At 41.2% G+C, this 24,762-nt stretch overlaps 1 protein-coding gene across 1 annotated transcript; it reads left to right on the forward strand.

Annotated features, from left to right (window-relative positions):
* The first annotated feature begins 1,019 nt into the window (after positions 1 to 1,019).
* Positions 1,020 to 23,373, forward strand: LOC135541494 (interferon-induced protein 44-like). Its single transcript, XM_064967808.1, has 8 exons — positions 1,020 to 1,122; positions 4,274 to 4,369; positions 4,682 to 4,715; positions 9,179 to 9,383; positions 20,930 to 21,079; positions 21,211 to 21,382; positions 21,554 to 21,654; positions 21,958 to 23,373. Exons 2-8 carry the CDS (start codon positions 4,315 to 4,317, stop codon positions 22,129 to 22,131), a joined length of 891 nt encoding a protein of 296 aa, XP_064823880.1. The 5' UTR covers positions 1,020 to 1,122; positions 4,274 to 4,314; the 3' UTR covers positions 22,132 to 23,373.
* The last annotated feature ends 1,389 nt before the right edge of the window (positions 23,374 to 24,762 follow it).

Below are 24,762 nucleotides of genomic sequence, written 5' to 3' on the forward strand. Positions count from 1 at the left end.
AGTGTTTACAATTATAAAGCGTTTAACATAGATTTCGTAAGTGGCAAAAAATAATTCTGGTAGAAATTAAAGAGATTTAATTTCAGACCCTAACAAACACGCAATATCAAAACTAGTCGACATGACGTTACCTATTCTTGTGACATGTATGTCAACCCTCGTGCTGAGGCGGCGACTCTTAACCCAGAGAGAGCGTTGGGTATGGGTTATAGTGCGTTGGCGTTTATCAACAAAGCGAAACGAGGTTTGTTTTGTTTTTTTAGTTTTTGAGACAATTTCTTTTCACTTTGTCGTCATTTGGGAGGCAATGGAAACTGTACCATCTCGTGACAGGAACATTCTGATTTAGGTTTATGGTCGAAGGACTCCAATGTCAACATCTAGCGAGTGAATACTTTATTATTCCTTATCCCAATTGGCTAACTTCTGAAACCAAAAATACAGCTGGTCAACTCAGTACCGCTACTTCCGCAGGAAATGCCACCCATAATGGTTTCCCCAGGAAACTTCTGGATAAAAACATGTTTTCACTTTGTCATTATGGGGAATTGTCTGTAGATGATTAAAAAACAACAACGATTTAAACCATTTTAAATTCAAGCTGTAACACAACAAAATGTGGAATAAGTCATGGAGTATGAATTAAATATTTCTGAAGGCACTGTAGAAGCACGTTTTGGTACCTTAATTGTGTTCTGGGAAAAAAAATCTAATTTACATGAATATTGACCACAAAGATTGCCATTTTCCCAATGACTATAATGGAGGATTCTGCTTCTTGAATACAACAGCCTGCAGCATCCAGGTCAGCATTCAACTTTGGATCCTCGATGAGATGGGACTGTTATAAAACAGAGTCATATTGAAAGTGAAACTATGGCCCCTCTATTCCTGTAAAGGTACCATTTACAGGAAATTGGTATAGAAATAAGAGAGCTAGATTGCCCTCTCTACTTGATAGATTTGTAGAATTATCTAGTTATTCTATATCTAACACTGGAAAGTGAAAATCACTGCACCAGTCAATTTCACTTTCTATTGTAGCCTATATAAGTGCAGCTGCAATCATTGTTTCACATCTATATCAGCATCCCAGTCTCAGGAGGAACTAGTACTAACAAGGTAAGTCTGTGGCATTACCAATTATTCTACTGATAAATATTGGTAGAGGACCTACTTGATATACAGTACAGTATATTCTTCCCATTTGCAATGTAAAAGGAAAAATGTAATTGCTATATTTCAATGTTTGTAGAAGCTCCCTGTAATTTGTGCAAAAGGGGAATGTGTTACATTGTCTTCTATTGTTCTTACCGTATATAGCCTCTATATTACGGGGCAGTTTACAATATACAGATTAAGCCTATACGATAAATACGAAATAAGACATTATACTTTAACACAAATTGAATTGTAACCCGTGAAATTGCATTCCACCCATCTTTGCTTTCACAAATACCCGACAAGCTAGTTTGGAGTGCATTTATTGTTACTACATTACAAATGTATTGGAAACAGGTTATTAAGTCATTTCACATGCCGTGGAACATGTCAGAAATGCAAACGAAGCGTGTTACTTTTGTGTGAAATGTCCGGCAGGGAATACTGGACTAATGCTGCTTTTCAACTGTATACACCCTTATATTATACTAGGGAAATTGTGTTTCCTAGCTAGGGCTGACAGTGAGGACATGTGAAGAGTAGAATCAACAACCTCTGCATAGTCTAAACAGTTGCTTTATGAGAAGGTGTTAAAGTTCACAGTTAACCATTTTTATGACAGCTGAAAAGTACCAGTGGCCTACCTTTGGCCCCAAGTAAGAGAAGGTCTGCTCGAGCCATGGCCCAGTGAGACATGGGTGCCAGCCATCGACTGCAGCCCCAAATGTTTTTGTTCCAGACCCAAACCTTTTGATCAGGGCAAGCTCTAGTCTTTGGTGGACCCTAAGTGGGATTTGGGCCCTAAGTGGGAAATATGTTTTAAAGTAAATTTCCTGCAATTATACACATTTTGCCATTGGGCGTAAAGACAATGTTGCTGCTTTAAACCACTTTTTTTCAGTTCTACACATTTTGCCATGGGGCTCAGAGAACATTGTAGCAATGTTAAAGCAAGTTTTGTGTTGTTATACACATTTTCCATGGGGCGGAGAGAAAAGTTTGCAATTTTATTACAAATGTAATGTAATTCTACTCATTTTGCCATGGGACATAGATACATTTGTTGCAGTTTTAAAGCTAATTTCAAGAAATGGCTTATGCTGTGTTAATGATACTGTATCTGAGTAAGAGTGACTATAGCCAATAGCCAATTCATGCAATTCTACTAATATAGCCACTTTGTGAACTTGTACTATTCGAACTCAAGTATTCAAACTCTCAACAGTTGCTTTTGGTCAGGGCACCCTAGTGGCCAGAGGCCCTATGTGACTGCTTATGTTGCCTGGACCCAGCCCTGCTTTTGATGGTCGAATAATTGTTAAATTGCACACTTTAGGACCAACCAGATGACTTGGAACTTTGCACCCAGCAGTTTCTAAATCCATTATGGCATGTTACATTTGTTTTCTTCCTATGAATTTGGCTCCAGCCTTGGAAATGTTTGGGCTATTAGCAATTATGTCCCAATTCCTGAAAGCTAAGACTCTCAGGAACATATCTTTTGTTCTAAATACCCAATGATTGCCTGATGATCTTTCTTCTGCTTTCCTGAATGTTCCAATAACTGTATGATGCATTTCAATCACTTGAAAGCATACCTAATTCAGTCTTCATTTGGCATTACCCGACTTGACTTATCCATCTCTTATTTATAAAGTCAGATTCAAAAGCTTCATCAAATAACTTTAACAGATTTGTTATATATACGTTCAGGGTCCTAAAATAGAAAATAAAAGTGTACTGGTCCATTTTATCCCTACTTTAAAACAAATATGTGTTCATAGGGCAGTAAATATATACTGAACAAAAATATAAATGCAACATGCAGCAATTTCAAAGATTTTACTGAGTTACAGTTCAGGAAATCAGTCAATTGAAATAAATAAATTAGGCCCTAATCTATGGATTTCACATGACTGGGCAGGGGCGCAGCCATGGGTGGGCCTGTGAGGGCATCGGCCCACCCACTTGGGAGCCAAGCTGACGCACTGGGGAGCAAGGCCCAGCCAATCAGAATGAGTGTTTCCCCACAAAAACACTTTGTTACAGACAGAAATACTAAAATGCTCACAAATAGGGATGTAAACAAATTTCTGCACAAAATTTGACAGAAATACACTTTTTGTGCGTATGCAAAATTTATGGGATCTTTTATTTCAGCTCGTGAAACATGGGACCAGCACTTTACATGTTGCGTTTATATTTTTGTTCAGCGTAATAGAAAAAATATATGTATACAGTAGAATGCACTGTACTTCGGCATGGTCTGCCACTAGTGCTGAGCAATTTATTCACATTACTTTACTTAAATAAAGTATTTCAGTTGTTGTGTATATTACATTTGTTTTATTTGATAACTTTATTATTTAATTCCAAGTCATCATCTCATCTCCAAAGAGCTTGCCTAGTTAAATAAACATTTAAATATCTGCTAGCTGGACATTCATCTTGAAGTGGACCAGATTGATGCATTTAGCTATTGAAATTCTTTTTGTTTTCTTCCGGGGGAAACCCCAGGACCCAACTACTAGGGTTCCCCCTCTGGCTTTGGGCAGAGCCCCCAATGTCCTCAAATCCTAACAAAGCCCCTGGTGCCGGCCAGCATGGATGTAAAAATAAAAGTCTGAGCCTTTGGGCAAAACACTGGTGTAAAACCTGTACAGAAATACGCCATAGCATTTTCAATGGAGCCATTGAACTTTTTTTTATTCCAGGACCAGGCTTGATCTGTCTGTGAAACTACCCCTGAATGTTACGTGTTTTTTTGTGAAATAAATAGAGGTCAAATTGCTAACTTATAACGAGTGCTTTGCGTTTCTTGGTCAGTAGTTTCTCGATGTCTGAAGCCACCTTCTCCACCATCTCATAAGGAGAATTCTTCACTAGGCTGAACTACCATCTTTCTCAATGTAGATCTGCAAAAATAGTTTTAAATACAGACATCATTTTGAGTGCAGTTGTATAATAGTTCCACATGTTGTACTGATTGTATACTGATTGTATTACAGTATTTCACATGATTTGCAACAGTTTCCGATCCTTGAGTTGTCAGCAACAAGGAGGCACCCAGAACATACATAACATATATCTGTTTGTATGTCGCTCTTTGCAGACTCAGATAGTATTTGTATATTACCCCTCTGAAAAGCAAAGATGGGCGGAGCAGAGTCTACACCATCACCATCACCACCACCACCACCAGAGAAGGGTAAGAGACATATGACATATCTGTAAAATACCCTTTAAGTGAATATATCGGCTGTGAGTGCAAAATCTGTTCAAGCACAGTTCATCAGTCACAATTCCTGTCACTTGTTCTGGAAATCAGCATACTCTGTTTTAGAGCATGCATTGACAACAGTCTCAAGGCAGTACTTATCATTGACTGTAGTCTACTCTCATTTATTGTGTGTAATCAAAATCATCAGATTCTTTTGAAAATTATAGATGGGGATATTAGAATCTGGAAAACAATAATTAAGTTCATTTAATCAAAATGTGTCCCATGTGTGTCACACAGAATTTGACAAACAATGGAGGAAAACATGTTGGAGGTAAGTACTATACTGTCTGATCAAATATTGAGGATGAAGGAGTGGAGCTCCCTCACTTTTTTCAATTTGAGAATACACAGTGTTGGAAATATTATTTCTGGAAAATGAATTATAATAAATTCTAAATCTTATTTTTTGTAATCACCATAAGAAAAATCAATGAAAAACAGAATGACAAACCAAATAAATATGTATAGCAGCCTAGAGGTAGGTAAATGGGCATTTCTTGGCGAGAAGGATGAAGAATATAGGCTACAGGGGTTCCTACTTTAAAAGTTGCGTCATACTGCGGCACACCTTGAGGGCTGCTGCAGCATTCTGTGGCATGTTATCTATTTGTCAGCCATTTTTTCTGTTAATGCAAGTTATTGTTAGTTTGCCCCAAACCTAACACTTTGTAGTCAGGCCAAAAATTGCTTTGCCAACATTTTTGTAGTATTTAGTGTCTAGTTGCATTAGCCGGTAATAGCATGCTTTTAGCTGTTTAAAAAAATAAAAAATAAAAATAAAAATCGAAGAGGTGATAAATACTAACACAACTCAGGAGAAGACCCAGATGCAGACAGTTCAAAGTAACAAATGTTTATTACAAAAACAGGGGGCAGGCAAATGACAGTTCAAGGGCAGGCAGAGGTCAGTAATCCATAGCAGAGTCTGAAAGGTACAGAACGGCAGGCAGGCTCAGGGTCAGGGCAGGCAGAGGGCAGTAATCCAAGACATTGTCACAAGGTACAGAAAGGCAGGCAGGCTCAGGGTCAGGGCAGACAGAATGGTCAAAACCGGGAAAACTAGAAAACAGGGACTAGAGCAAAACAGGAGTACGGGAAAACCGCCGGTTGACTTGACGAAACAAGACGAACTGGCAACAGACAGAGAACCCAGGTATAAATACACTGGGGATAATGGGGAAGATGGGTGACACCTGTCAGTACCATAAGGGTCAGTACAAACTTTGATTGAGGAAATTATGACAATTTTAAAATATATATATAAAAAAATAAATTATAATAAATAAATAAAAAACTCACTCACCTACAATAAATAGCACTACACCACTGACTGTCAATCAAATAATCTTGAGCTGCTTGCATGCAGCCTGCCTGTACACAGACCACTGTCTCCTAAAAAAAGTACTTTAAAAGTTTGTTAAATTACTTACCAAGACAGTTAGTAGAAAGAAAGCACACTACCCTACCATTAAAAAACAGCATAAAAATCAACACAGCAGCACATCAATCAGGAAAATGTATTGTTGTCAGGGAAATGATACAGAACATTCAGTAACACTTTACTTGACATCCAGTGCTATAACACGTTATGACATGGTTATAACCACTTTTTGCACACCATGTTCACTACTTACACACCATCATCTGCTCATCATCATCTGCTCATCTATCACTTCAGTGTTAATCTGCTAAATTGTAATAACTTTGCTACTATGGCCTATTTATTACCTTACCTCCTCATGCCATTTGCACACACTGTATATAGACTGTCTTTTATTTCTATTGTGTTATTGACTGTATGCTTGTTTATTCTATGGTGTAACTCTGTGTTCTTGTTTCTGTCACACTGCTTTGCTTTATCTTGGCCTGGTCGCAGTCATCAATGAGAACTTGTTCTCAACTAGCTTACCTGGTTAAATAAAAGGTTAAATAAAAATTGAATTAAATAAAAAGTCCCGACACAAATCTAGGGTTGCTACCCAAGCTGGCTGGTTGTTTGTTCTATCGGTTCGGTTGCTAGAGACTCGACTCAGTCATTCAGTCTTTTTGTTCTGTATCTATGGATATTACCCAGTCATTCGTTCTAAATGTTCCATTGCCATCCTGGCTGGCAATGTTCTTATCCGTTGCTTGCTAGCTAGCCAACTATGGCTAACTTACAGTCAAAAAGCGCAGCCAGAATAATAGCAAAGTAGCCGCATTTGCCTTTGTTTAAGCTGTTTTCTAGTGACATTTATTTGAATACATCCATAACAATGAGCTAATGAGGCGCGATTTCGCCTGGCATAGAAAATGTGCTCACTCTTCAGGACACTGTTGTTCAGAGGAGCTAACCAACAACACAGCTAACACAATTATGCTGATTCATGATTTCAACTGGCTGAGAAAAGCTGCCTGCCTGTCTGGCTCATACCGACATGTTCATTACTTTGAGACATCTGGAGATCAAATTTTTATATTAAAACAATGTTGCAAATGTCGGAGAGACAGACAGCAAGGTTTATACAAATCTCCTCTGTATAAACTAAATGTTAGTCTAAATGTCTAGATGCTTGTTATAGTGGAGATCAAGTTTATAAATTGTGCAGTCAGATGGAACAGAGTAAATAGGCATTTTAACGTCATTGATTTAGCCGGTGGTAACTTGAGGAATAGACACCGGCTGGAATGCAGTTTTAACCAATCAGCATTAGACCCACTCGTTGTATAACTTGTCATAATATGGTCATAACACTGTCATGACCCATATATTTACACCTGTTGTGACATATATTCTGATATTTTATTAAGGCTGGTTATAACACCTAAATAAGATTGTCAAAGCCCATATTTATTCAAATGAGATGTTTTCCCTACCAAGAAGTTTACTTCCGTTTGAAAATGTGTTACTTAAATAATTTGTTGTTGTTGTAATGAATTCTTTATAGCCATGTTTGCATCATATTTTAAATCTTGAGGAAAATACACTTTGACACCGTCATGAAGCATTATGACCATCCTGTGTCACTTTACTTGGACTAGGAAAATACACTGACACTGTCAAGAAGCATTATGACCATCCTGTGTCACTTTACTTGGACTAAGAAAATACACTGACAAGAAGCATTATGACCATCATAATCACATAAGCCAGATAGGCCTATCATGTACTGTATATGCCCTTATGTCAATCATCAGTCAAAAAGAGGGTTCTTGTCCTGCTCCTGAAATCTGCTCATGCATTCATTCTAGTCATCAGCAACAGAGCATTGGGGTAGGTGCTTGTCTGATATCAATGTGTACGCAATTACAATGATAATTTAAAATGGTCAATAGATTTTTTTTGTTGAAGTTAAATAACTATATACTGTTGACACAGACTATGGTGTAATGGAATGTTTTGCCTTGTCTGGTAGGTTTTGTGGGTTTTGACACTCTTGTGTAGGTGTCATAACCAGCCATAAAACGCAATATATGTCACAACAGGTCTAAATATATGGGTCATGACTGAGTTATGACCATATAACAACAGGTTATGGCACATTATGTCAGATGTTATGACATATGACATGGTTATGACCATGCCATAATATATTATTACGTTGGGTGTCAAGTAAAGTGTTAATGAACATTCTATGCCGCTGCAGAATTCTACTATCTGAAAAGGTACAGATGCTTCTGATGCGGACTTTGTTTAATTGTCAGAAAAATTATCAATTGTCGCTATCGACATGTTACTGTTCTATGTCTGTAAAGGGTCGCGGTAGATATAACTTCATCGCCCGGCCCTAGTGGTAATACATACGCAGCAGGACCATTATTCTGTATGTGAGTTGACATGAAATTTTATGATATTTTCTTATCATTTTAATGGAAAACCAATCAAAAATGTTAAGCAAAATTGTCACAGGACAGACAATTCAAAACAAACTTGTGTCACGCCTTGACCATAGAGAGCCATTGTTTCTCTATGGTGTAGTAGGCCAGGGCGTGACTAGGGGGTGTTCTAGCTTAATATTTCTATGTTGGTGTTTTGTATGGTTCCCAATTAGAGGCAGCTGGTAATCGCTGCCTCTGATTGGGGATCATATTTAGGTAGCCAGTTTTCCCACCTGTGTTTATGGGATATTGTTTTGTGTGTGTGCGCTAGTTGCACCACTTATGTTACTTTTCATTTTGGTTTATTGTTTTGCCTAGAAGTTTCGCTTTATTAAAAGATGTGGAACTCAACACACGCTGCGCCTTGTTCCTTACTACAAACGTGACAATTTTTGGGGGATAAATTTCTGTTTTACCATGTATGAATATGTTATTCAATGTGTTTCTATGGTCTAATAGCAGTATGGCCAAATTCAATGATTCATCAAATACTTTTTAAAATATATTTCTTGGATACTTACAGGGATCCTAAAATAAATAGCTAAATTATTATTGTTATGACCATCTTAAAACAATTCCATATGTTAGCTTAGTAGAAAACTAGACAAGAATTTTCAGTTTTTCCCTCCCCACTCAGACCATTTCCAGACAATCCTAGCAAAATTATTGCTTGAGAAATTGCTCTTTACTAAGAAGCTATTTGATTATTGAAGTCAGGTGTGTGCCAGCTAGAGCTGGACCAAAAGTGTGTCACAAATGAGGTCCCTGAGGACTGGAGTTGCCATCCCTGTTGTAGCATATTATATATGTTATAACCCATACTGTATGTCTTCCATGAGATGTGCTACAGAAGTAACACTTTATTTTATCTGACAGTAAACTAGAGAGAGATGCCATGGTGGCTGCACTGAGGAACTTTGAACTGAGTGATCCTGATGTGGGTCAGCTGAGATGCCTGCTACATGGACCAGTAGGTGCAGGGAAGTCCAGCTTCATCAACTCAGTCAACAATGTTTTCCAAGGACGATCAACACATAATGCCCTGGTAGCTGCTACCTCTGGCACAAGTTTCACCATGAAAGTAAGTTGGTTTGCCTAATAAATTGAACTACACCATTCAGGGATGGGATATGGCTTCCTAATATACATTGGTACACTAAGACATTTCATGAGCCACATACAGGCAGAACAGAGACATGAAGAGACTTATAGAAACAAAGAGTGGTCATCTGCACACTTCCAAAGAGGCCCAGTGCAGTTTTTCCTGTGTTTTGTATCATATTGTACAACAGCTGATAAAAATAACACTGTAAAAGCGTGAAAAAATGTGACCATCGTTATTTACTGATGGTTGCTGGTTGAAAATACAAATTTACACAGCACCTTCTAATCAGCAGGTTTAACATGGCAGAGTTTTGGCTTGCCTTTTGACATCATCAGGCAGTATATGTTAATAGACCCATAACAAAGAGAGTTCCAAGCCTCTCTGCCAATAACAGCTAGTTTTCAGGTTACATATCTCTCCTAGTAGGCCCTCCAATCAGGCCCCTCACTCACACCAGCTCCCAGACAGTCATAGCAAAATTCTGACTTTCTATTTTGGTTTCATAATGGAAAACTATTACAGTAAGGTACTTAACTGTTACCCAGAAATTATTTGATATGGAGCTAAAAACTGCTGCATTGGGTCTTTAGTACACAGCATAGTCAGTCACATGTGTAGGTTTCAAAAAGTAGGATAATGGAAAGGATAGAAACTGCACACTGTTGGAAACATGGGAAAAATCCAAAACTTTTACACTGAGTGTACAAAAAAAAAAATCTCCCCGCATGAGGCCCCATCATATCAAGATTGCAACGCGTTAAACCAACTTCCTGATCTTCAAATGTACCATTAATATTTCACATAGGGAGTCATTGTTTTATATACACTGAGTGTACTAATCATTATGAACACCTGCTCTTTCCATGACAGACTGAACCAGGTGAAAGCTATGATCCCTTATTGATGTCACTTGTTAAATCCACTTCAATCCGTGTAGATAAAGGGGAGGAGACAGGTTAAATAATGATTTTTGACCCTTGAGACATATATTGTGTATGTGTGCCATTCAGAGGGTGAATGGGCAAGACAAAATATGTACTGTAAGTGCCTTTGAACGGGGTATGGTAGTAGGGGCCAGACGCACCGGTTTGTATCAAGAACTGCAATGCTGCTGCTTTTTTTACGCTCAACCGTTTACCGTGTGTTTCAAGAATGGTCCACCACCCAAAGGACATCTAGCCAAGTTGACAAAACTGTGGGAAGCATCCCTATGGAATGCTTTTGACACCTTGTAGAGTCCATGCCCCAACGAATTGAGACTTTTCTGAGGAAAAGGGGGGGGGGATTGGAGGGGGGGGTGATGCTGTCTGGCTGACAGCTGTGGTGTATCAGACCGTATACCACGGGTATGACAACATTTATTTTTACTGCTCCAAATGCATTGTTAACCAGTTTATAATAGCAATAAAGCACCTCAGGGCTTGTGATATATGGCCAAATCAAATTCAACTTTATTGGTCACATACACCTGTTTAGCAGATGTTTTCGCTGGTATAGCGAAATGCTTGTGCTTCTAGTTCCAACAGTGCAGCAAACTAACAAGTAATATCTATCACGCCCTGACCATGGAGAGCCCTTGTTTCTCTATGGTGTAGTAGGTCAGGGCGTGACTAGGGGGTGTTCTAGTTTAAATTTTCTATGTTGGTGTTTTGTATGGTTCCCAGTTAGAGGCAGCTGGTAATCGTTGTCTCTAATTGGGGATCATATTTAAGTAACTATTTTTTCCACCTGTGTTTGTGGGATATTGTTCTGTGTGTTTGTGCATGTGCACCACATAGTCACGTTTCGTTGTTCGTTTTTTGATTTATTGATTTGTTTTAGTTTCACTTTGAAATAAATATGTGGAACTCAACACACACTGTGCCTTGGTCTGTCTCTCATGTTCGTGACAGAATATCCCACCAGTGTTGGACCTGGGAGGAGATCATGGGAGGTTGTGAGGCCCTTCCTTGGAAGGAGACACCAGGGAAGGTGGAAAGACAGCGATGACGCCGGGGACCGCGGCTACAGAAACCCCAAGATTCTTGGGGGGGGGGGGGGGGGGGCTTGGTCGGCGGAGTGTGGAAGAGTTGCCATCTGTGCCAGCTCCTCATACTCACCCTGAAGAGCCAGAGACCATCGGGTGGCGATGGATAAGTTGGGAGAGAGAGAAATGAGAGAGATGTTAGTTAGTTGTGTTCGACCGGCATCCGACCCTAGTCACGCCCTGACCTACTACACAATAGAGAAACAAGGGCTCTCTATGGTCAGGGCGTGACAGTACCCCCGGCCAAAGGTGCGGACTCCGACCGCAAAACCTGAAACCAAATGGGGAGAGTAGGGGGTTGATTAGTGTTGGTGGCGGCTCCGGTGTAGGTTGTAGCCCCAGCACAGATCCCGGATCCCGGATCCCGCTGTCGCGCCGGGCTGAACGCCATGCCTGGAATGGGCATCGGCACAAAGGAGGACTCCGGCTATGGAGCTGGGTTGGACGCCATGCCTGGACTGGGCACCGGTGCAAAGGAGGACTCCGGCCATGGAGCTGGGTTGGACACCGTGCCTGGACTGGGCACTGGCGCAGAGGAAAGCTCCGGCCCTGGAGCGGGACTGGACACCGTACCTGGACATCGGCGCAGAGGAAGGCTCTGGCCTTGGAGCGGGACTGGACGCCGTGTCTGGACTGGACACCGGCGCAGAGGAGGGCTCCTGACATGGAGCGGGCTGGACGCCGTGTCTGGACTGGGCACCGGCGCAGAGGAGGGCTCCGGACCGGGGACAGTCGCCGGAGGCTCCGGACTGTGGACCGCAGCCGGAAGCTCTGGACTGGGGATGCGCACTGGAGGCCTAGTGCATGGAGCCGGTACAGGTGGCACCGGACAGATGACACGCACTTCAGGGCGAGTGCGGGGATGAGGCACAGGACATACCGGACTGGGAGGTGTACTGGAGTCCAAATGTGTGGAGCCGGCACAAGTTTTACCAGACTGCTAACCAGATCCTCTGGTTGAATGTTGAGCAGAACACACTTGCACAACATCTCTCTCATCTCTCTCTCCCAACTTCTCCATTGCCTCCCTGAAGGTCTCTGGCTCTCCCAGCTCCATGCCCCCCCCCCAAAAAAAAAGAATCTTGGGGTTTCTTTGGCAGCGGACTGACGACACGCTCCTCATGGCGAGTGCGAGGAGCCGGCATAGGACATATCGGGCTGGGGAGGCGCACTGGAGATCTGGTGTGTGGAGCCATCACAAATGGCACCGGACTGATGACCCGCTCATTCACTCTACGCTGCTCGACCAGCCACCCCTTATGCCACCCCCCCCAAAAAAAATCTTGGGGTTGTCCTTGGGCTTTCTGTGGCTGCGAACCCTGGTGTCGTCGCTATCCTCCATTATTATCATCTTCTGTCTGCCGCCAAGGAAGGGTTTCACATCCACCCATCACTTCTTCCCATGTCCAAAACTCCTTTACCTCGAGGACCAAGAAGCGTGTCCACTTTTGGTGGGATATTCTTGTCACTGTTGTCGTAAGAACGGGACCAAGGCGCAGCAGATGTTGAGTTCCACATATTTATTGGTTTTCCTTTTGTAGTCCCGTGATTGTCGGTAGACCCTGCCACATACGTCTTGTGTCTGAGCCTGTCGTGGCTTCCTTTCCTTTTTACCATAGCCACTGCCCAAGCCTGAAGCAGGGTTGTTTGGTACGCATACAGTCCACACCCAAGGTTTCCAAACGGCCAAACATTCAATGACATCCAGGGATATGGTGCAACAAAAATGTTTATTCTTCTTATATCTAACAAATAAATGATTCTCCAACCAACTTAAAGCATAGATTACTTGATATGGAAAATACATAATATGACCTGTATGTATGTCTGTTTGGTCAAAAAACTATACTGCTCCCGCATCTAGCAAGGACTCTCTCCCCCGAAGGCCCAACTTCCTGCCTTTATCCTAACACACTTACCACAATACAATGAATAGGCAAGAGGGGCCAAAAACTGAATTACACTAACAAATGAATATATCTCAATCAAGTAAATATAAATCATAATATTAATTAACTAATATTTCATCATATACATCAATATATATACACACAAATATACATGGAGCTCCGTATGTTCAGTCTTTTATACAAATATGTCCAAATCGGCTCTAACATACCGGCCCCTAATTGTTGACTGCACTGAATGCACAACAATTACGTAGAGCCAATACACAAAACATTCTATACCAGAATACCAGCACTATTACAGTTCATAGCTATGTAAAAATATACAAGGCGCCATATAGGAAAATAGTCCATAGATCTCAGTCTGAGTTGAAGTGTAAAGGTGTTCAACTTCCAAAAATGTCAAGAGATTGACGTCCAAAAATGTATGACATCAAAGAATGTAAGAGTACGACATCAACGAATCAGAGGTGCACGTGATTCTAAGATGGAGCACTCTGTGTGTGTTTCACTTGGTCGCCTCAAGGAGCAGACAGAGTTTATTGATAGGTCTCTGTAAAATATTGGTCTTAGTCTTAACCATGACGCTCCGGACAAGACCTTTGGTCCCTGGCAAAGCCTCCACCACACGCCCCATTAGCCAACAGTTCCTTGGGGCGATGTCAGACGATGACCACGAGGTCACCAGGACTGAAGTTTCTCTTAGTTTTGTTCCACTTGTTCCGCTCCTGCATAAGTGGAAGATACTCCATGATCCATCTTTTCCAGAAGAGGTCAGTGATATATTGTACTTGCTTCCATTTCCTTCGTGAGTACAGGTCGCTTCTCTGGAATAGTCCTGGTGGCAGGACTGGCTTAGCTTTCAGATGAAGCAGATGGTTCGGAGTCAGGGGTTCTAGATCATTTGGGTCATTTGTTACAGTAGTGATTGGTCTGTCGTTCATAAATCGCCTCAACTTCACACAAGGCTGTCTGCAAAGCCTCATCATCCAGTACTTGCTCTTTAAGGACTGAATAGAGGATCTTTTTCACCAGTCGGATCAACCTCTCCCATACCCCCCCCATGGTGGGCTCCAGAGGGAGGATTGAATGACCATGTCACTCCTTCCTTCAGTAATTCATTTTGAATCTTGTTGTGATCCAGCTCTTTCAGAGCTTCTCCTAGCTCTGTGTGTTCCAACAAAGTTGGTGCAATTGTCTGTTCTGATACTTGTTACTGGGCCCCTTCGACAGATGAACCTGCGCAGGGCATTGATGCAGAAATCAGTATTCAGATAACTAGCAACTTCTAGATGGACAGCTCGACTCAAGGCAAGTAAAGATCACACCATACCGCTTCACATGAACATGGCCTCGCTTCACCTCTATGGGGCCGAAGTAATCTATGCCCACATGGGTGAATGGCGGCAAATCAGGTGACACCCGATCTTGTGGAAGGTCGGCCATCTTCTGTTCTCCAGCTCGAGCTTGCATCCGCCTGCAGAAGACACAGCTCTTAAGGATATTCCTTGCTTAGGAGTTGGCACAGGGTATCCAATATCGCTGGCGAAGTCTAGAAAGCATGTGACCTCTCCCAGAGTGGCCAACCTGCTCATGGATGTGGAGTAAGATCAGTCTGGAGATGTAGGAGTCTTTGGGCAGGATCATAGGATTCTTTAGTTCCGTAGGCATAGCAGCTTTGCTTAACCTTCCTCCTACTCTCAGAATGCCATTGTCAACAATTGGATCAAGCTTACAGATTGAGCCGCCTCTCTTGGCACATTGTTTTCCTTCCAACTAGTGCAATTTCTTGTTTAAAGTGCTGTCGTTGCTCAAATCAAATGATGACCTTTTCTGCTTCATTTAGGTCATCCACAGACAGACTCTTTTCCAAACGTCAGTTTGAACTTGTCAATTTGTTCCTTCGGTGAGTTTGCCAGACTCTGATCTGATCTTGGATCAGTTTGAGAGAGAATTTTCCTTTTCTGGCTTAACTGTAGAAGACGTTTCTTCAGTTTCAGCATCCAGGCAACTGCTTTCTTCAAGCTGTTTCATGTTGAATAGTACTCAGTTTGCCGGTTGGACTCTTTTCTTCCACACTTGTACTGTTTACGATTATGTCTTTTCTCACCTCTGGATCATCCGGAGGGATGGAGCTAAGCTCCTCGGGGACTTTTGGCCATTGAGTTTCTGGTTTCTCCAGGAATTCTGGTCCTTTGCACCATCTCTTTGAATTCAGGAACAGTTCAACATGTAATCCTCGAGGCATCATCGGCTGGGTTGTGTTTGGAGATCAAATACCTCCACTGTTTTGCTTTCGATAGGTCACGGATCATAGCAACCCTATTAGCCACAAAAGGTATGGAATCTCTTGGTATCATTGCAGATGTATTTTAGCACAGAATGGCTGTTCGTCCAAAAAGTTGACTCCTCAAGTTCAATCTGGAGCTCCAACCTTAACATCCTGTCCACTCGCACTGTCAATGTTGCTGCAGCAAGTTCCAGTCTGGGGATTGTCATCTGCTTGAGTGATTGCATTCATACTGGGAAATCAATGTGAACCTTTTCCATACCGTTTGTGAACCTAAGGTAGCTTGCGGTGCCATAACCTTGTTCACTTGCATCACCGAAGTGATGCAGCTGTGCCGTCTTGACTTGACCAAAGTTCTCAGGCATCATACACTTGTCTATCTGGAATCTGGAGAGCTGGTCCAGCTCTGAGAGCCATCTCTGCCATGAAATAGAGTGTTCTTCAGGGATGACTTCGTCCCATCCACACTTTAGCTTGCAGAGCACTTGAAGAATTTGCTTTGCCTTTAATACAAAATGGGGAGAGGAAACCTAATGGATCATAAATAGAGCTGACAGTTGAGAGAATACCTCTTCTTGTAAGGGGTCTGTTCTTGACAGTGACTCGGAAGGTAAACGCATCACTTTCAATGTTCCATCGAATTCCAAGTGCTCTTTCAACAGGCAGCTTTTCTCTGTCCAGGTCTTTTATCTGCTTGGTTTTGTATTCATCAGTGATAGAAACCAGCACAGTGCGGCTGTTGCTGACCCACTTGGTCAATTTGAACCCACCCTGAGAGCACACATCCCTGAGGATTTTTGTGAGAGCTATGGCTTGTTCTTCTGTGGCCACTGACTTGAGGCAGTCATCAACATAGAAGTTGGACTTGACTGTTTGAATCACCTCTTCATCGTACCTCTCACAGTTGTCTTTTGCAGTGCAACGTTTGCACAACTTGGAGAGGATATAGCACCGAAAAGATGAACTGTCATTCTGTACTCCTCCAATCTTTTGTTAACATCACCGTCCGGCCACTATAGGAATCGCAGGAAGTCTAAGTAATCTTCATGGACACGTACTTGATGGAACATTCCTTCGATGTCTGCCATCATGGCAATGTGCTCTTGACGAAATCTTAGCAAGACTCCTATAAGCGTGTTCGCCAGGTCAGGGCCTTGAAGGAGTTCACTGTTAAGAGATGTACCTTTATAGGATGATGAACAGTCAAACACCACTTGTATCATTCCTTTGCGCTTATGGTGAACGCCATGGTGTGGTATGTACCATACCTTGCCTTTCTCTCTGAGGAGCTGTTCTTGTGGTACCTTCTCGGCATAACCTTTTGTTATCATCTCTTCCATGAGGCCTTTGTACTCTGCAGCGTAACCTTTGTCCTTCTTGCACTTCCTGATAATATTTAGAGCCCGCTGCTTTGCCATGTCACGATTGTTTGGCAGGACTACATATTTTTTTGCAAAAGGGCAACGGTAAGTAGTAGTGATGGTCTTTGAGGGTTATGGAGCTTGATACGATCTCCATAAACCTACAATCCTCAGCTGACATCTCACTTCATACCCTCTCTCAGGGAAGTCATGGTTGTACTGATTTACAAGAAGAACCCCCAGGTCGGCCATTGAGATACGATTGGCTATCACCGTAGGATGCCCAGATTCTTCTGCCATGGTACAATTGTTAAGAGGACCGTTCATCACCCATCCAAAGAGGGTTTTCACTGCATATGGTCCGTTGCCTTGACTATTTATGATTTGCCAGGGTTCCATTGCCTTTGGAGCATTTACGCCAATCAGGAGTTCGACGTCGGCGTCAATTTCCTTCAACTGAATCTCTTTCAGGTATGGCCAACTTTTGAGATCTTTCTGAGTGGGAATATTTTCTCTTGTCACTGAGATCTTATTTTGGGTGTAGACCTTTGGTAATGCAAGAAATGTGTCACCTTCCACATTGCCAATCTCTAATCCAGATATTGCAAAACTCTTGGTAGGACTCTCCTGCCCAATTGTGCGTAGCAGAATTTCAGTCTCACTGCCTTTAGCTTGCAACTGCCTCAAAATGTTGCCGAGCTGCCAGAATCAAGAAATGCATAGGTTAACACAGACTTGCTTCCATCTGCCATCTTTACTTGAACTGGCACAATCGCAAGTGCACAATCTGTACCGGCCCCGGTATCTTCACCAGCTTCCAGTGAAACAAGAGCACTGCTGAGTCTCCTCCCGCTTTACTGCTACACCCCTCGTATCTGCCTTTGAATGACAGTAGAGAGATTATCATGGCTGGTATTATGGCTGATACCTGCAGTGTTGATTCTGTGTTGATTGCTAGACCTTGATGTTGGCTGCTGAAGGGTGTGGTTTATGACTGTTTTCTGAATAGGTTTTGATGGCTTTGTGGTCGGTTGTTGTAAAACTCTTTGTAGTGGGGTCTTTGGAACTGCACCTAATGCAGCAAACTCAACAAGTGATGGTTCAGGTTCCTTATAGACCTCGGGTTCCTGGTTCTCAAAATAAGAGTTCATTCCATCTTCTTGGCTTAGAAAATGGGCTGCCACAGCATGGGATTGAGAAGTTGACTCAACACTCTCCAGGACCTTCAGTTTGGCATTATATGCTGCTATGTCCGTTTCCAGTGGCATTTTTTCCATCCTAACATTCAGTTGAGCTTTCTGTTATTCCAGTTGAGCTTTCTGTTGTTCCAGTTGAGCTTTCTCCAGTTCCAATGCATGCTTGTCCTGTAATGATGCCTGGCGAGCTAGTAGAGCTGCTCGTCCTGCCTCAGCTTTTAGGCGTGCAGAGGACACTGAGGAAGCAGTCTTAGAATACTTTGTTTTACTTGATGTTTTTGACACATTGGAAATGCTGTCATGTGGTTCAATGAGCGTTTGGGGCTCAATTTCAGCTTTTTTCCATATTTCCACCTCTTTCAGGAAATGTTCATAAGTGCTCATTCTTGGTTGATAATAGTTAATGCTCTCCTGTTCGTGATTCCTCCTCTGTGACCAGCTCTAGCACAGAATCATGAGCATTCTTAAAGTCATTGAGAACAGCATGAAATGCTCCAAGACTCTCATCCACAGTTTCAATGTTTCCTCCATCAATAAGAAAGGCTTTTATTTCATTCATTTTGCATGTACACACTCCAAGTTTGCCTCTCCGGGCTACATAGAGTGAATTTAGATGCTCCTCTGCCCTCTCCAGTGGAGTTTTATTTGGGATTTCATCCTCCATCATTCAATTTTAGTTCACTCAATTTACAATGACACAGTTGTTGATTTGATTGTTAAACGTAATGCCCCTTTAGACCTTTAAAAAACAGTCCTCCATTTCAACATATTGACCCATTTTGAATTGACCATGTGCAAGTTCTGCATTTTTTATGCGTTTTAAACATTTCATCCCATTATAAGTTGTCCCTTTAATGAAGTTTAAACACGCAGTATCTTTAGATCCATTGTTGATGCATTGCATTTCCACGTCAGGCCAAATATTAGACATAAGATTAGGCTACGTTGTGCGTAGTATCTCAGTGTTTCCCAAACTTAAACTTCTTAATTGTTTTCACAACGCTGTGTTTTGAATTCCATTCCCAAGTTTATCAAGCATTCCAATTAAAAGCACATTTGCGCTTCCATAATATGCATGATCAAACGATCGCATTGAACAGGGCAGCTCATTCATTCGCAGTGGTTACTCACGGCTGGCGAATTCTAGGAGTTCAAACCCTTCCAAGCGAGCTGTCCTTACGATCCGAATGCAATTACAAATAGAACAATATCCAGCGTGTGTCTGAACTGGAGATTTCCTTCCAATAGTAATCCTTCACGGAGTTTTTTGACTTGAATGTAGTTGCTTCCTTTCCTTTTTACCATCGCCACTGCCCAAGCCTGAAGCGGGGTTGTTTGGTACGCATACAGTCCACACTCAAGGTTTCCAAACGGCCAAACATTCAATGACATCCAGGGATATGGTGCAACAAAAATGTTTATTCTTCTTATATCTAACAAATAAATGATTCTCCAATCAACTTAAAGCATAGATTACTTCCGCATCTAGCAAGGACTCCTCCCACGAAGGCCCAACTTCCTGCCTTTATCCTAACACACTTACCACAATACAATGAATAGGCAAGAGGGGGGGCCAAAAACTGAATTACACTATAAAAATACATATATCTCAATCAGGTAAATATAAATCATAAAAGGTACGTACCTAAAATTTCATCATATACATTAATATTTAATATATTTACACAAATATACATGGAGCTCCGTATGTTCAGTCTTTTATACAAATATGTCCAAATCGTCTCGAACAGAGCCGTTGAAATGCAACTCCACTTTGTCTCTATACTGACTTTTTGCCTTATTGCCTTTTGGAGGGAATGACTACTCTTTTTCTATTCTTCCATATTCCCAGTCACCTTGCCATGGTTAAATGTGGTGGTTCACGCTTTCAGTTTTACGCAAATGCTGCCATCTATCCACGGTTTCTGGCTAGGGTAGGTTTTAATAGTCACAGTGGGTACAACCTCTCCTATACACTTCTTAATAAACTCAGTTACCATTTCAGTGAATTCGTCAATATTATTCTCGGAAGCTACCCGGAACATATCACAGTCCGCATGATCAAAACAATCTTGAAGCGTGGATTCCGATTGGTCAGACCAGCGTTGAATAGTCCTTAGCACAGGTACTTCCTGTTTGAGTTTCTGCCTAAAGGGAGAAGCTAAATGGAGTCGTGGTCAGATTTGATGAAAGGAGGATGGTGAGGGCCTTGTAGGCATCCCAGAAGTTAGAGTAACAGTGGTCTAGTGTTTTAGCAGCGAGTGTACTCCAGTCAATATGCTGATAGAATTTAGGCAGCCTTTTCCTCAAATTTTCTTTGTTAAAATCCCCAGCTACAATAAATGCAGCCTCAGGATATGTGGTTTCCAGTTTGCATAATGTCCAGTAAAGTTCCTACCACATGTTGCGTCATGCCAAAGAACAGCCGTTAACCATGATATATTGGCCATATACCACACCCCCTCGGGCCTTATTTCTTAATTCTACTGTTAAGTTACATACTTTTAGTTGAGTAAACCGAAACATTAGTCTTGCACGTTTACTTTGTGCACCTTTTTGCACTTTGCACATTTTGGGGTATTGTGTCCCAAATAAATTATATATTTGTGCAGTCGGGATGTTTTATTATGTTTCCGAGTTCTATAATTTATAGATAATAATTTATATATAATTCTATATCTATAATTATCTTCGAACATAAACATTTAAGTGATGTTATTAAAATAAAATGTTTCTTTTTAGTATAAGACACACTACATTCAAGGCCGAAAAGGAGAAAAACGTCTGCCCTTTGCATTCAATGATGTCATGGGTCTGGAGACACAGAGAAATGGGTTGCACCCTGATGACATCATCAATGCTCTGAAGGGCCATCTACCTGAGGGCTATGAGGTAATTCAGAAGTCATAAACACACACCAGCACACACGCACGCACACACACACACACACTAGCCAAAGATTAAAATGAACTAGATGTAAACAAAGTAGTATCATCTGACAAGTTTGATCTTTTCTTGGCCAGTTCAATCCTTTACACCCGCTATCGGACCAAAAAGAAGAATACATTAAGAATCCCAGTTTAAGTGACAAAACTCACTGTCTGGTCAGTATTGTGACAGCAGACACAATCTCTCGCATGAATAAGGATGTCATAGACAAGATGAAACACATCAGGGCAGAAGCCAGTAAACTGCGTAAGTAAGCTCATCAAACCCTTTTGTTTTTTAGCGTTTCTAATCTAATCTCAATTGTAACTGTAACTGTGGTTGGGTATTTAGCTGTAGTAGTTTTTGACTTTTTAATATTACATGACAGTATTACCTAAGTTAGTCCTTCTATTAATTAATTCTACATTTCTACGGCAGAAATCCCTCAAGTTGTTGTCATGACCATGCCAGACAAGGCTTGTGAGCTGGTGAACAGGGATTTGAAGAGAATCTACTACAGCAAGGCAATCAAAGATAAGGTAAATCACCGCAGAGCTGATGAAATTTCACAATGGCCACGTTCCAGGCTGACTACATTGCCAAATCTCACAACGCCCGGATGAGATTTGACATATCAGCTGACCACATCATATGATAAAGCTGTACCTTTGATGCCCAAAGGTACAGTTGATGACATGGCACGCAATTGGTTGATGTAATGCAACATCTGCAATATAGTCAACCTGGAAAGCGACCGTTAAATCTTGGTTGTGTTGACCTGATCCAAAGATTATCCCTCATGCTAAATTAAACCAGCCCTTTTTGCCTTCACCGTTTCTCAGATGCAGATCTGCAGTAATGAGCTGGGTGTTCCCATGAACTGCATCCTGCCGGTGAAGAACTACCATGAGGAGGGGATGATGGATGATGACATGGACATCCTGATCCTGAACGCCATGACTCAGATTATGAACTTTGCCAACGACTACATCTGGGACCTCCAACAACATGCATGAGTGTCACACGCTAGGAGATTAGAGAGCCATGCAGTACACAGCCTAGATTTGATTTCAGAGTAATTCAAGGTTAATGTAGTCTTTTTCCCCCATAGGAAATAGGACATTTGTTTTCGAGGCAGGATAAAGTAACATTGGAGGGAAAGTTGTCCTTCACATTTTTTCATATTGTGGTTGTATCATTTAAGTTAATATAAAAGCCTAAATATACTGTTTAAAGGCACAATATGCACCTGCGTGACAAAAACCTTGAAAGAAAGTGCATGCACTGGATATGCATTATACTACTTTAAACTATACATGTAACACCCAACAGTGTACACTTGCATTAGATAAGCTAATATCCTTGCTATATTGCAAAAACATGATGCAGATAACTCACATTGATTTTATATCAATCATTGTACTTTTCAATATTTGATGTGATGTTATAGTTGTGTTTTTATGCTTTTCCCTGGTAAAAAATATATATAGGATTTCAATACAAATTCAATTTAGAATCCAATAGAAAATCCTAGAAGATTTTGGAACCTATCCTAAAGGATTCCAATAGGACTGGTTCCAAAATCTGATGGGATTTTTCTATTGGATTCTTGTATTGGATTCCTATAGGATCCTATAAGATAAAATCCTATAGGATAGAATCAAATCATATATTATTTGTCACATGCTTCGTAAACAACAGATGTAGACTAACAGTGAAATGCTTACTTACGGGCGCTTCCCAACATTGCAGAGACAAAAAAAGAGAGAAATAATAGAAAAATAACACGAGAAATAAATACACAATGAGCAACGACAACTTGGCTATATACACGGGGTACCAGTACCAAGTCAATGTGCAGGGGTACAAGGTAATTGAGGAAGATATGTACATATAGGTAGGGATAAAGTGACTACAGGATAACAGGATATATAATAAACAGTAACAGCAGATGAGTCAAACGTGTTAGTGAAAAACTGGTCAATGCAGATAGTCCGGGTAGTGTTAACTATTTAACTAACTATTAAGCAGTCTTATGGCTTGGGAGTAGAAGCTGTTCAGGGACATGTTGGTTCCAAACTTGGTGCGGTACCACTTGCCGTGCAGTAGCAGAGGGAACAGTCCCATAGGACTGGTTAAAAAAATGTTTTGCCTGTTTTGCATGCTATTTGGGCATTAATATGTGTCACATATCAGTTTGCAAACAATGTAAAATACATATATATATATTGAGTTAATAAAGCCGCATACAAACATTCTCTTTTTTGCTTTCTTGACTACGGCAGCACCAAAATGCAGGCGTTTCAGCCGAACTCAGTGTTTTCTGTGGTTAGCTGAAAATACGGAGTGTAGGGGTTGGTAAATGTTCTCTAGTTGCGCAGTGATTGGCTCAGAGTTCTGTCACTCATGGGGACACTACGTCGCCACAAAATCTACAGGGAGGGCTTGAAAATTCAGTGCAAGAGGCGTCACTGCATTACCTGGTTGAATCCAGGCTGCATCACAGGCTGTCATTGTAAATAAAAATGTGTTCTTAACTGACTTACTTTTTTAAATAAAAGAACACATATTAACATGATCAGTCTAATCAAAGGTACGGTAGATATAATGTGATTTGACATAATTTTATCTGTGGCCAATGACCTTGAGCCTTAATGGATGGGCATTTCTAATGTAACTTTATGAAATTTTTATTTCATTGTTATTTATTTAACCTTTATTTAACTACGCAAGTCAGTTAAAACTTCTTCAGGATCGTTGGGTCCCCTGCGGGACGTTGAGCTAATGCATGCTAATGCGATTAGAATGAGGTTATAAGTAACAAGAAAATTTCCCAGGGCATAGACATATCTGATATTGGCAGAAAGCTTAAAATACTGTTAATCTAACTGCACTGTCCAATATACAGTAGCTAGTACAGTGAAAGAATACCATGCTATTGTTTGAAGAGAGTGCACAGTTTTGAAACATGAAAAGTTATTTATAAACCAATTAGGCACATTTGGGCAGTCTTGATACAAGATTTTGAAAAAAATGCAATGGTTCATTGGATCTGTCTAAAACTTATCACATACACTGCTGCCATCTAGTGGCCAACATCTAAATTGCAGCTGGGCTGGAATAATACATGATGGCCTTTCTCTTGCATTTCAAAGATGATGGTATAAAAAAATACAAAAGGACAGTTGGTTTTTTCTTTGAATGATCTTTTACCAGATTTATTGTGTTTTATTTTCCTACATTCCTTTCACATTTACACAAACTACAAAGTGTTTCCTTTCAAATTGTATCAAGAATATGCATATCCTTGCTTCAGGGCCTGAGTTACAGGTAGTTAGATTTGGGTATGTCATTTTAGGTGAAATTGACAAAAAGGGTCCAATCCTTGACGGCCTACCCCGGTCAAACCCTAACGACGCAGGGCCAATTATGCGCCGCACTCTGGGACTCCCAATCACAGCCAGTTGTGATACAGCCTGGAATCAAACCAGGGTCTGTAGTGACGCATCTAGTGCTGAGATGCAGCGCCTTAGACCGCTGCACCACTTGGGAGCCCCAAACATCATACTTTTAAAATCTTAGCTAGCAAGCCAGACAAGTAGTCATCATCATGAATCACGTCGACAATCTATTGGCAAATCCTTTTC

This window comes from Oncorhynchus masou, chromosome 6, assembly GCF_036934945.1.
Source record: "Oncorhynchus masou masou isolate Uvic2021 chromosome 6, UVic_Omas_1.1, whole genome shotgun sequence".
NCBI classification, from domain to species: Eukaryota; Metazoa; Chordata; class Actinopteri; order Salmoniformes; family Salmonidae; genus Oncorhynchus; species Oncorhynchus masou.

Excerpts from the sequence above, each read along its gene's own strand:
- LOC135541494 (XM_064967808.1), top strand. The coding sequence starts at position 4,315 with ATGGGCGGAGCAGAGTCTACACCATCACCATCACCACCACCACCACCA. Across the intron at positions 9,384-20,929 it reads GCACAAGTTTCACCATGAAA|TATAAGACACACTACATTCA; the intron begins GTAAGTTGGTTT and ends GTTTCTTTTTAG. Across the intron at positions 21,655-21,957 it reads GCAAGGCAATCAAAGATAAG|ATGCAGATCTGCAGTAATGA; the intron begins GTAAATCACCGC and ends ACCGTTTCTCAG.